The sequence below is a fragment of the Impatiens glandulifera genome, chromosome 6 (assembly GCF_907164915.1).
Source record: "Impatiens glandulifera chromosome 6, dImpGla2.1, whole genome shotgun sequence".
NCBI lineage: Eukaryota > Viridiplantae > Streptophyta > Magnoliopsida > Ericales > Balsaminaceae > Impatiens > Impatiens glandulifera.
The window spans coordinates 45609182-45623176 of record NC_061867.1 but is presented as its reverse complement, the minus strand read 5'-3'; the positions used below and the strand labels follow the sequence as shown (position 1 = coordinate 45623176).

Here is a 13995-nt window from a genome sequence, read left to right as displayed (position 1 = left end):
TTTGCTACCTAACACTCCAAGCTGTTAAAGTTGATTGTACAAATTAATTAATGTTTGTTCAAACGTGTGGAGTTATACTTAAATTAATGGGATACAAAATTATTATATGCCCATAAATGAGTCTATATAATATGATAAAGAAAAGATAGAAAATTCTGGTTAAATTCCTTTTTTTATTTATCATAACTTTAGCAATAGTCTAGTTGTCTCCTGCAGATGCTAAGAGTTAAGTATGGGTTGATAATTAAATGGTAATCACTTATTTAATTCTTTTAGAAATTAAATTACATTAAAGAATATGTCCTATTTCAATCTTATGTTTATATAATAAAATTGTAAGTTCCAAATAATCATGTCATCATATTGATAAACAACATTAATAATAGTCGTCCATGTGTTGGAATTATTTGATTTATTAAAAAATAATAATATTATTTAGTTCTCTTTTTTCATTTTGTCGTATTCTTAAGTATCTAGACGTGCCCATACTATAAATAATATATATATAAAATAATCTATGACTCAAATATATATATATATATATATATATATATATATATATATATATATATATATATATATTTAAATTCTTACAAGATATAATTATTTAAGAGTTAATTTTGTGAAATAATACTCTTCTGGAAACCTTTTTACTTAAAAATAAAATATTGTCTGATTTTCTTTATAATTATATATATATAATATATATATATATATATATATATATATATATATATATATATATATATATATTAACAAATTTAATAACATTTGTTTATTTAAATTAAACTCCAAATATTTTCAAACATCTCATTATTATCATTTTTGTCGTAATGTTAAAATATTTACAAAATTAAAAGTATTCCAACTTTCCCAAAAATAAAATTCTAAAAGTGCGTCGCACTTTGTATATTCAATGTTTTAATAAATATTCAATGTCAATTTGTAAAGTTGAAGTTCCTTATTAGGGTTGATTGAGATTTTGTTTATTTATTTTTAAAACTCATTATCTGTGATTTCTTATTGTTAAAATTATAAAAAAAATGAGATTTGTCTTAACGGTTTAAAAAGACGTTAATTTGTTATTTACGTGATATTTATACATAAAATATATCTATGTCATTAATTTAAATATGAATTTATACAAAATGAAGGTTTTGACTACGGATTTTTTAAAATTCGCTAGTAAAAAAATTCACTCAAATTCGGTAATTAAATTAGTAATATGAATTATTTATTTATTTAACCTCGTTTCAACCTTAAGACATAATTTCGTTTAATATAAGTTTAAAATTAAAACTTTAAATTGTAAAATTTAATATAAAATGTCTAAAATTTCCATTAATATAAAATGCCCCCATTTGACTATTCGGCCCAATAAAAAATAAGCTAAAAGAAAATCATTATTATGAATGATCATCATTTAAAAGTTAGGGTTTATTTTAACTCTTAGTTACAAAACCAAACCAGTTTGGTTCTATTATTTTTTTATTCGGCCCACTAGATTTCATGGCCCATGAAGTTCCAATTAAAATGGCACTAAAACTTAATGGACTTATGTCCAATATCATTGTTTGATATGGTAAATAATTTTCAATGTATAATATCCTTTAATCCATGAAACCAATAACATACATTAATAACAATAAATTTTGAAAAAGGGGAATACATTTTTATAAACTCAATTTTTTGTTTGATTTAATATATGATTCAAATAAGATAATATTATGAAATTTAATTTATTGTACATATATTATTACATTTGATAGACTTTTTTCATTCATATTTAGTGTCAACTTCACATTGAGGTATTTTTAAATAGAGCTAATATATTATTGTAGTATAATTAAATATAAATAATTTTAATATTATAATTTTATTATTAAAAATTATATTTATAAAACTAGATGTATTTTTTTTTTATTAATTACAAATAACAATGTTTTCTATAATTTAATTAAATTATAAACAATATTATTACCTTTTGTTTTATACAATCAATTAATAATATTTCAACTAAATAAATTTAATTCACTCATAACAATATATATTTTAATTTATTTATTAATCAAAAATTAATTAATTATTAAATATAATAATTGAAAATATTATATAGTAATAATACAAGAATTTGTAATATAGTACATAAAATCATTAAATTATATATATATATATATATATATATATATATATATATATATATATATATATATATATATATATATATATATATATATATATATATATATATCCTGTGCATTCAATCAAATACTTCCATAAAAGTTCTAAGTTATCAAGTATCAAATTTTATTTTTAGGTTAATTTGGATGTTAAATTAGTATGAACCTATGTTAAATTACTTTCTTTTTATTTATGATAAAGCATTTTTTTTTAGATTCATCTCAATCTTTGGTGTCAATTTTTCAAAAATTTTATTCGTCGGTTGACATTTAAGGTCGATTCGGTTTATCAGTTTAATCGTTTGAAAAGTAACAATAATCTTGAAAAAGTAACAACAACCTTGAATTGAACCTTACCTAACGCAACAAGTATTGATCAATTGCCATAATAAAAAGTTCCGCACCATAAAATTCATGAAACAATATAATAGAAGATGAGAACCTTCTTTTTAAGATGCATACTACATTTATTTATCATACCATCCCATACATCATCATAGAGATTTTTTCGTGAATGAAAATTATGAAAATCCACCAAATTATGTTTTGAACTCATTAATTAGGTGATAGATCAAAACAATTATTTTTATGAAGGCTTGACTCAACTCAAATTTAGATGAATTGTACCATCTCATTTCATATACTTCGTTACAATCACTATTTATGTCACATTTATTTTTATAAAATTCGGTAATGTCCTTAAAAGAGAAAAAAAAAATCTATTACATGAATTCCAATATCTTTGTATAATGAATGTACAATGTATGATTATTTCACTTACAAAAATAACATAATCTTTCTTTCTTATTCGGCAAGATTAGAAGGCAATTGAAAACCTTTACTCGGCTGTCTATATTCAACAACATTGTACCTCGAAAACCTTTGAGACTTGCGAATTTTAAGTTTCATAGATGGAACCTTTCGCGCGATAGCCTGCCAAATCATTTGAACCGCATCACCTTTCCTCGATGGAAAATTAAATTCAAATAAACCCTTAACTTCCTTAATCTTGTTCCACATTTGTGTCCATTCATCTTTTCCTATACTCTTAACAAGATTTATAAGAAAATTCGGCATAACAGCATCCGAGGAACGAACAAATAAACAAAACGTAGTATAATCAATCACATCCTCGTATGGAAGTTCAATCTCATCGCTAATAATAACCGGAACACAATGGCTAGCGATTGCGTCGAAGAGGCGGTTAGACGAAGGAGTATCGCCCGCGATATTCAAACAAAATTTCGAACCACGCATTCCTTCGCTAGCTTTGTTCACTCCGTCTTTTTGAATACTTCCAAATGAGAAATGGACGTTTTGCTCGTCTTTTAGTAGATAGAAAAGTTCTTGTCTAATATAACCGCCGTCTTTTCTATAAATCGCGCCTTGAAAGTAAAGAAGAGTTTGTCTACTATCAAAACTCGATGAATCATTCTCGAAACTCCTTATGACGTGTTTGTATGGCGCAATTATATCTTTATGAACATTGGCTACATTTGGCGGGTATCTTCCGAAATCCGAAAGTATAAATATTGAAGGCCAAAGTTGCATTCTCGCATCTAATAAACTATTTGGATGATGAGCTAAAACTATATGATCTTTCCCACCTGATCTCTTCCATTCTTCTTTCTCATACAAAATTTTCACTAATTCCTCTTGTAACATAGTGTTCTTGCTCTTCTTTTCGTGAGGTTTCAACCTCGAATAGCGGTTGAAACACAACGACGAAAAGAAAGGGACAAAGATAACGTCGGCTTCACTCGCATTTCGTACTCTAATAGCTGTTTGAAGGCTATTGGGGTTAGCTAACTCGGAATAGAGAAGATCAAGTGTTAGCCAATATTCTATACTATGTTGTAAGTTTAAACCACCCGGGTATCTTGGAATTTCGTTTCGAATATCGGGCCAAACAATGTCTTTTGACTTGGGTTTCCAATCTAGAAGCTCGAAATGGAATTGGGGAGGAAGATCGTACATGAAAACTTTGAGAATGGTGGTTCGAGTTGAGATTGAATTCCCACAAAGGAGATTTGAATTGGGTAATTGGGTATGATCTAGAAAAGGAGAATAGCCAACGGATGAACGTAAAACGAATAGTAAAGAGAATATGAAGAGGAGGATTGAGGTAATTAAGAACATGCAAAAGAATGATTTTTGTGAAGAATAAATACCCATGAAGGATGAGATTAGATTTCTGTCTGCCATTAAGAAATTTAAAGATCTTACCATCATCAATTATGATCCATGAGTAAAAAATATGATCATCATGATCTGTCTTCAGAATTTCTTCCAAGATCAAACAGCTAGTAAGTAGTCAGCAATCAGACAGAGATATTTGCAAAATTCACTAGAATTCTTACAAGGTTTGAATGTTGATATGATCATGAAGATGAAGATGGGGATTTCATTCTTAGACATCTCCATATAGTTCGGTCTGGAGATGTTGACATTTTCTTTCTTTAATTCAAGGCCATGTTCCTAGAGTAATTGAAGTTTTGATTTTTGATTTTTATTTTATAAAAGACTTAAATGATAGTAATTTATAGATAAAATAAAGTGATTAATTTTGAAAATGGGTATTATTTGTAATTTGTTAATTAAAACTTTAATTATTAAAAGAAATGTTTAAATATTATTATTAGCCTGGTATGCCACTTTCCAACCAAGTCTTTCTTTCCACATATAGAGAGTAAGCGGTCAATTGAGTGAAATAGATGATATCTTATTATTGATTAATTTAAGCAATGTTCTTAAATTAAAATAATAATAATTTTTACTCATAACTATTATGGTATTATGGTAAATAATATGGATTTAATAAATAGGAGAACATTTACTAAAAGACAAAATTGTTTATTATAACATTTTTTTTTTAAATGATTCATTTATTTTAAATAAAAATTTGTTGAAACACAAATATAACATGAAAAACAAAGTTTAAAATAAAAATTTAAAATTTAAAATTTAAAAAACAAATTAACACAATTAATTAGTTAGAAAGTTCTCAAAGAATAGAAATGAGATTCTCAAGTATGTCATGATATGATAATAGTATTGAGAATGATTCTTAACCACCTACTTTATTTTTGTTAAAAATTTTCCAATTTCGTTTTAACAAGAAAGTCTACTAGAAAATAATAAGAATAATATAATTTTATCCTACAAATCTCGTTCTTTTTGTCGTCTCAATTCATGACTTCGAATAATCACCGACGGACTCGAGCATGACTCATAATATAAGTTATAGCTAAATGTTTTCTTTTTAGAATTTTAACCATAATAGGTCGGTTTAGCTGTTCGACAAATACCAAACAGCTAAATCGTTGGGTTTGTTTTGACCATTTTATAAACTATCTTTTATTTAATTTGATCAATTCTGTTGAGTTTTGTTTTGGTTTAGACCGATTCGGTTATCATACACCCCTCACAAAAACACTATATTTGTTTCAATATTAAGTTTAAATAAATTTGAATTTCTATTTTCTTATAGGTGTGGTTGTATTTTAGGTGATAATTTTCTTTATTAAATTGATTGCATGTATAACATCATAATTGATTAGATCTCAAATATGGCATCCAATTTTAAATATAAAATACTTTGGAAATATTTATATTTATATAAAATTGATATGATAATACAGAGTTACAATATATATATATATATATATATATATATATATATATATATATATATTAACGTCAAAGTTAGGGCAATCTCCGTGAGAGCCTGAAGATGGAAACATATTGTTCCCGAAAGTGGGGCACCCCGCATTCCACAAATTAAAATAAAAAATACGAGAATATATAATATATATATAGGACCACCGACTTTCAAAATGGAACATTTAATTTAAATCTTTTTATTACAAAAAAAATAACCGAAAAATTCGTCAATAAATGACGAACTCCATTATACAGATGATAGGACTTTTTATTCGAGTAGGAAGATTTCGGTTTTTCGCTTGAATTGTCTATTTTGAATACCAACTAATCCCATAATGAATATCCCCAGTTTTTATCTCTTTTTTTCAGATTCAAAAATAGTAACCGACTCTATAAATCTATGGAGTTTCCTAAGTCATTTTTTATTATTAATCAAGGATTTATTCTATAGCTAGAACGACCCTCACAAATTGCAATAATTTGTTAAGAATTAATCGGATTGAAGCTATAGCGTCATCGTTCGCTGGAATCGAAATATCTGCAAGATCGGGATCACAATTTATTTGTATCGATTAAACAAATGGAATTCCCAAAGTAATACATTCTCGAAGAGCCGTAGATTCCTCGTGCTGATCAAGAATGAAACCAATATCGGGTAACCCTGTCATATATTTAATCCCGCCCAGATATGTGCCACTGAAAGACTCTACTGAGACAAATATGGGCTGTCAAGAAGGTAGAGGAGGTAGGATGGGCAGTTGGTCAGATCTAGTATGGATCATACATGGATGGTAGTTGGAGTCGGCGGCTTTCCTAGGGTTCCCTCATCTGGGATCCCTGGGGAAGAGGATCAAGTTGGCCCTTGCGAACAGCTTGATGTACTATCTCCCTTCAACCCTTTGAACGAAATGCGGCAAAAGGAAGGAAAATCCATGGACCAACCCCATCATCTCCACCCCGTAGGAACTACGAGATCACCCCAAGGACGCCTTCGGCATCCAGGGGTCGCGGACCGACCATAGAACCCTGTTCTGTATTCTACTTGTATCGTAGCATGAGACCCTTTCTCCAGTAGTTGAAGATCTAAATCTTCAATTTCCGGGCTTCTTCTTCAACTCTATCTGTCAATGGGGAGATCCGATGACGGACTCCATGGATTGAGCCCCTTTCTCCTACTAAAAAAGTGGGGTGGTTGGGCTCACATTGAAGACTGCGGATCGCTTAGCATCGAGGTGATTTACTTCACTGACAAAGACACAGAAGGTAGTCAGCATCAGCGATCTCATCGTTCGAGTCCCCGGACGAAGGTGAGACCAACCTTATTATGATTAGCGAAGTCCTTTCCAACTCCGTCGAATGGTTTCACTCCTCTTTTACCCCTTCTGTCAGTTCCTTGTCAGTCAGTCGACTCCCGTCCCTCAAAAGATTGTCGAACTTTAAGATTATTCATCGATATATGGGTAATCCCCGGCAGTCAGAGAAGAAAAGATCTCTTGGCAATGGCCAGAAGCGAATTCCCCTGAACTTATCACCTTGAAAAATAGCATGTCTCTCCTATCCTCTCCTCATGTGGGTGAGGAAGGAGAGGAGAGACTCTGTTAAATGGTTAAGTAGGTGCAGCTTTTCCATTGCTGCAACTTGGGAGGATTTGAGACCTCCTAAACCCAGAGTTGACTGGTGTAACTTAGTATGGTTCTCTTGCCTAAGAAGGTGGATTCTCCCATTCCGGATCCTGGGACTTCCTAAAATGACGCGTCAGGATCAAGATATGCGGCACTTAATGAGGGATGATAGCGTGGAGGAGCTAAATGCCGTTAAAAAGGATGGCAGGCCAAAAAATAAATCCGATTGAAGCAGGCCAGGCCCAAGAGGCCTAGTTACCTCCCAAAAACGGCCGGAAGTCGTCTAAGGGCCCGGACTCTAAAAGCAATGCTGAATCCGCTAGGGTTTCCAAAGACTCAACAAACGCAGGACATGCAGTGGGGAAGAAGAACGAAGGAGCTAATTCAGACAAAAAAGGGGGCCAGAAGGACAGACGGAGGCCCCGAGCCAAACCAACGGGAAAGCTGAGGCGACGGTGGCGGCTCTACTGCCTACGCACACTCTCGTCCAAGGTTCGGTAGTAAAGCCTAGCCAATCAGTGGCAGAGGTACCCAACAACTTACCTTCCTTGGATGACGGTCAACGCGTGATGGTGGTGGCTTTTTCATGACTTTTGTGTACGCGCTTTTGATGCCTTCGAACAAGATTCACACTCCTTGGCGGTTAGTTGGAAAACAAAAAGGGCGGGACTGATTGACCTAAGATGTTGCAAAAGAGATAATACCTTTCATCCTATAATCTCATCTACTGAAAAAAGGGGCCTTCTTGATCACCTTCAGAGATTTTTAGGCAGAATTTTAATTATTATTAGTATGGGAAAGAGGATTAGACAATCTGGGGGGTACAGGCCCGGCGTACGAAGCAGGAGGAAATCGGTACCCGCGAGGCTGGCGAAGTCGGCACAAGAAGTAGGCGGAGTAGAGGCAGCAGTTGCGGGTTCAGGTGCGGCTAAATCAATATCTATCCCCGTCTGGGGTTGGCGGAGTTGGTAAGAAGCACGGTTGGCGATAAGCTGGTACTGGTTTAATTCTTTCTATTCAAAAAATCTCTCTTCCCGGAACTGGTAAATCAAATATACTAAGAATGTAGGCACACGTTGGCACAGTTCTGTAAATAAGAGATGTATTATCCGGTAACTTCCAGATCAAGAATAATAAATAAAATAGAAACAAGATAAAATCGTATATCAAAACGACTTCTGGCATCACCGGAAGGATCGAAACCACATTCGTAGGCCGACAATTTATCTGGATAGGTCGAACTATTGGAAGCAAATAAAAAAGGAAGACCGGAACAGAACAAGAGGAAAAGACCCGGCCGACCTGCCCAGGGCTCGAGGGCGAGCTTTTTTTTTAGAGAGAATGGGGAGTGAATCGAAAGACTTCCGTTTCCGTTCTTGGTTTGGGGGCTTTCGGGCCCCTCTCGATCTTATTCGTAGTTGGGAAGGGGGAAGGAGTCTAAATCAATGGACATTAATGAACCATCATTGATGGACGTTGCACATGACACGATCAATTCGACTCAAGGTCCGGCGCTAATAGAAGTTGCTTACTTGAACTTTAGCGAAGGAAAAGGGCAGAGGGCCTTGGCTTGGCATTTATCGTTGTAGGGGGCTGGCTATCCCATTGAGTGAAGGGGGAGCCGCTTGAGCACCTATGAAGATTGGGCAGATCGCGAGTCTTGGCAGGTGCAGCGGGCGCTACTTTGGCTTGTTCAGTTAGGCACAAGTGCATGACTACTGTGGGAAAAGTAAGCCAGGGGGCCGAAAAAAGTCGATCGAAGGGGGGACAGTTGTGTACAGAGTGAGAACTGTTGCCAAGGCAGAAATGAGACCGAGTTCAGGGGTCAGTCTTCTAGAGAGAGGGAGTCCAGTGGGCACTTGGCAATGGGTCAAACCTCTAGATGGGCAGATATTTTAACACCCCTCCTCAAGCTCAAGGTGGTAGAGTATAAACTAACTTGAGTTTGCTCAATAACATTTAAACACGACCCGACAAGAGAGACTTTGTAAAAACATTTATTGTCTGGTGTTCGGTAGACACATACCATAATTGTATTGTACCACACTAACATGTTTCTTTACAAAGTGACAATCGATCTCTATGTGTTTAGTGTGCTCATGAAACACACCATTCCAAGAAATGTGAATATCACTTTAACTATCAAAATAAAGATCAATGGCCCGAGGTTGAGGAACGCCAAGATTAGAGAGAAGTCGTTCAATCTAAAGAAGCTCAGAAGAAGAATCAGCAAGCGCACGATACTCTGACTCAGAGCTGAAACGAGAACGAAAATTTGTTTCTTGCTTGTCCAGGAAACAAAAGAATCCCCCAAGAAGAAACAATAACCAGTGATGGAGCGTCGGTCAGTGGGATCGCCTGCCCAATCAACATGCGAGTAACCAGTGAGTACCAATGATGAAACAATAGAGAAGTGAAGACCATGTTAGAGAGTGCCCTTAATATAGAGAAGAATATGTAACACATCAGAGTGATGAGTTGTACGAGAATTAGTCATGAATTGACTAACAATATAAACTGCATGAGCTATGTTAGGGTGAGTGATGATCAGATATATTAGGGAGCTCACTAACTGGCAATAGAGCGTGGGGTCCTTAAGAGGGGTGCCATCGAGAGGAGTAAGACGACAATCTGCCTCAAGTGGAGTCGAGGCAGTTTTGATATTAGTCAAGCCAACTCGGGAGATGAGATTAGAAGCATACTTCGCTTGGAACAAATAAATACCATATATTGTGTCGAAATATCAAGACCTAGAAAGTAACGCAACTTACCAAGACACTTCATATCAAAATGTTGATGAAGGTAGGTCTATAAACCAGATATTTCAGAGGCATTGTCACCAATGATCACCATATTATCAACATATAATAATAGAATAATAATCCCAGATGAGGAGCGACGAATTAATAAAGCACAGTAATATGGAGAGGCGGTAAACCCATATTTATTAAGTGTTGAGATGAACTTGGAGAACCAAGCTCGTGGTGCTTGCTTCAGACCATAAAAAGCACAACGTAACTTATATACCTTCCCCAAAATGTCTGAACTCGGCGACAGACTCATATAAACCTCCTCAGAAAGATCTCCATTAAGAAAAGAATTCTTTAAATCCAATTGGTGAAAATACCATTGAAGAGCAACAACAATAGCCAAAAGACAACAAACATAAGTCAACGGACAATGAGAGAAAAAGTCTTTTCATAGTCAATGTCGTACTCCTTGTAAGAAATCCTTGTCCACAAGACGAGCTTTATAACGCTCAGCAGATCCATCAGAATTTGTTTTGATCTTGTAAACCCATTTCAACTAATAGTTTTTTCCAGGTGGTAAATCAATGATATCCCAAGTTTCATTCTTCTCAAGAGCCTACAGTTCTTCAAACATAGTCTCACGCCACAATAGATCACAATTTGCCTCACGAAAGGTCTTAGGCTCGTGGTTAGATAGAATGTAAGAGAAACAATAATAATATTGGAGATGAGGAGGAAGATAACGTACATGGGTAAAATCTCGACTAGTGGTAGTAGGGACCTGAGGTACTTAATCAAGTACTTATTAGGAGACGTAGGTGGGTTAGTTGGGGTGACGGGGGAGAATACTTGTAAAAGAAGAAGATATCTATAAAACAAAAAATGGGGGAATTAGTCTGAGAAAGAGTGGTAAACTTGGACTCATAAGAGAAATGCTTATGTTCCGAAAGGTGACATGGCGAAAAACATAAATCTGATTTGACACAAGATCCCAACAACGATAGCTCTTATGTTCTACCCCATATCCTAAAAAACAACAGACAATTATGAGGCTCCAATTTGTTTTGTTCATGTGGGGGAAAGTGGACAAAACTAACACAAGCAAATGGTCGAAGAATGGAGTAATCTAGTGGCTGACCAAAGAGTTTTTGATAGAAAAATTAAGTAAGTTAATTTTCTTAAAACCGGCCACACATTACAATTTTTGAATATTTATTCTAAATAATCAAAAAGGGAGAAATTGATAGAAAAATTAAGTAAGTTAATTTTCTTAAAACCGGCCACACATTACAATTTTTGAATATTTATTCTAAATAATCAAAAAGGGAGAAATTGATAGAAAAATTAAGTAGATTAATTTTGGAACCGGCCAGACAAACTAAACAGAAATTAAACTTCATGTGCAGGTACTGAACAAACCGGAACCGGAAATCGTGCATCAATAACCAACTGCTATTACATCAAAGAAACCGGCTTCAAGTGATCAAGACAAATGATCACAGGAACCGGCTTCACTTTCTCAAGCAACCGGTTAGCAAAGAACAAAAGAATACACTTCAACCGGATCATAATGCGCAAAGACACAGAAACCGGAAAGTATAGATCAAAAGTCAGAAGATTCAAATCTCAAGAGTGACGTACTATGACGGAGGAAACATGTCTCGAAAAGATAAAAGAAGATCGGATCCGATCAGAAGCATGGGAGGAAAGCAATGATGCCTTGGTGATCCGATGCTGACGACCGGAAGCGGATAATCAACACGTGTATCAATCTGAAAACCGGTTATGTCATCATCTGCTCAGAGTCACCTACATGAATGCCAGGTGTTGAGGAAGTTGAAGCGTGCAAGAAATCCTCCTGCAGATAGGCGTGCTAATGATCAACCAATCCGCAAGAGAGAGAAGAAAGTAGCCGTTAGCTACTTTCAGCTATAAAAGGAAGATCAAACGTCCTCATTCGATGCAGCAGTGAATACGAGAAATTGAGTAGTTGAAATTGTGAAAGTCACAAAGCATTCAATTCTAGAGAGATAAAGTTCTATATTCTAAAGTCGGTTAGCCCAAAACCGGAAATCCTTGTGTGTGATTATTGTGTTGTGTTGTATTACATCAAAGTGTGAGTTTGGTGTAACCGGCGAGTAGCGAAGTTGGGCTCGACCGGAAGTGTTATTATAACTCTAAAGAGTTAGTGGAGATCCTTCTCACAACCTGAGAAGAAGGGGTGACGTAGGAGGGTTTGCTCCGAACATCCATAAACAAATTTCCGTGTCGTGTGTTTTTTTTCATTTCGCTTTCATTTCCCGCTATCTTACCATAAAACCGCAAACCAATCATACTTCCAAAACCGGTCACTCACTCTCGTTAAATATCCTCCTTCTTAAAACATCATCTAAAGTCGCAAACGTTGCTTCAACCTGAAATAGACACTTCCGCCCTTGAACACCGGTTCAAGAGTCTGTGACAGGTTGTGCAGTGCTGAGAACGGTTTTAGTCTTTAACCGGACTATCACCAAGTTGTGTGTGTTGTAAGCGGCCTCCCTTATCTAAACCGGAAAACACCCCCGGTCCTCCAAGGGCGTCCCCGATCCTAACAGTTTTTGGTTAAGAATGTCATTCTGAAGTATAGAAGATGACATTTGGTTGATTATATAGACATCAATAAGGGCATCTTTCCCTAAAACCGATATGGACATGAAGCATAAAGAAACATGACACAAATATTATCTAGAATGTGTCTATGTTTACGTTCAGTCATACCATTTTGTTGTGAAGTGTAAGGACATGAGCACTAAGTAACAATACCCTGGACGGAAAGAAAATCGAGAAAGGTAAAATCATTGTATTCTAGAGAATTATCAATACGAAGTGTTTTAATAGGGCATGCAAATTGTGTTTGTATTATTTTCGTAAAAATGGAATAAGTAGAGGCAAATTCAGAAAGAATCTTCAAAAAAATAAATCCAAGTAAACCGTGAATAATTATCAATAAATATCACAAAATATCGATAACTAGGAAATGTACCAACAGGGGATGACCTTCAAATATCTGAGTGAACTAGCGAATTTTTTTTATCAATAATATAATGATTATTCAATAAGGAAAGTGATGGTTGTTTGTCAAGCTCACAATGCACACAATTAAATGACTCAAATTGAATATGACCCAAAAAAACATTTAGTAGTAAGAGATTGGAGTTTATTTAATTAAGCATACCCGATTTTAAGATGTCACTGATAAATGGAGGAAGGAGAAACGACAACAGAAATAGAAAAAAAAAGTTGAAGGGAACAAAGCTCAAAATAGACGACCCATCTTGCATCCCATATGTGAATTCTAAACTTGTACACTAGAAGATGTAAAAGTAACATTAAGTCCCTACTCAACTAACTAACCAACATAAACAAGGTTTAATGTTAAATGGGGAATGTAGTAGATATTTGAAGAGATGGTGAAGTGGCATGACCAGTATTTGTGATGTGCATAGTTGAACCATTTGTAGTGTGAATGAGAGGTGAGTTTGTGAGAGGTTTTAAGGAATACAATAGATTAATGTTGGAGGTCATATGGTTATAAAAGAAAAATATATGAATCATTGTTGATTACCTGATATGGTGGCTAATGAAGGATTGACAAATAAAACATGAGTGATCAGTTTATGAATATCCATAAGGGTGGGAGTAGTGGACTAAGGCGACTGCAAATCATTTAAGGCAACAACTATGGAGGAGGAAGAGCCAACTTAAGAAAATGTATGACCCAGTTTTAGGAATTTTGGAAGG

General features: G+C 34.4%; 1 protein-coding gene across 1 annotated transcript; it reads right to left on the bottom strand.

The window, feature by feature from the left end:
* Nucleotides 1-2984: 2984 nt before the first annotated feature.
* On the bottom strand, nt 2985-4385 carry LOC124943684 (probable arabinosyltransferase ARAD1). Its single transcript, XM_047484160.1, has one exon. It carries the CDS (start codon nt 4383-4385, stop codon nt 2985-2987), a length of 1401 nt encoding a protein of 466 aa, XP_047340116.1.
* Nucleotides 4386-13995: the final 9610 nt, after the last annotated feature.

Bases quoted from the DNA above. Each gene is read 5' to 3' on its own strand.
- LOC124943684 (XM_047484160.1), bottom strand. From the start codon at position 4,385: ATGGCAGACAGAAATCTAATCTCATCCTTCATGGGTATTTATTCTTCA.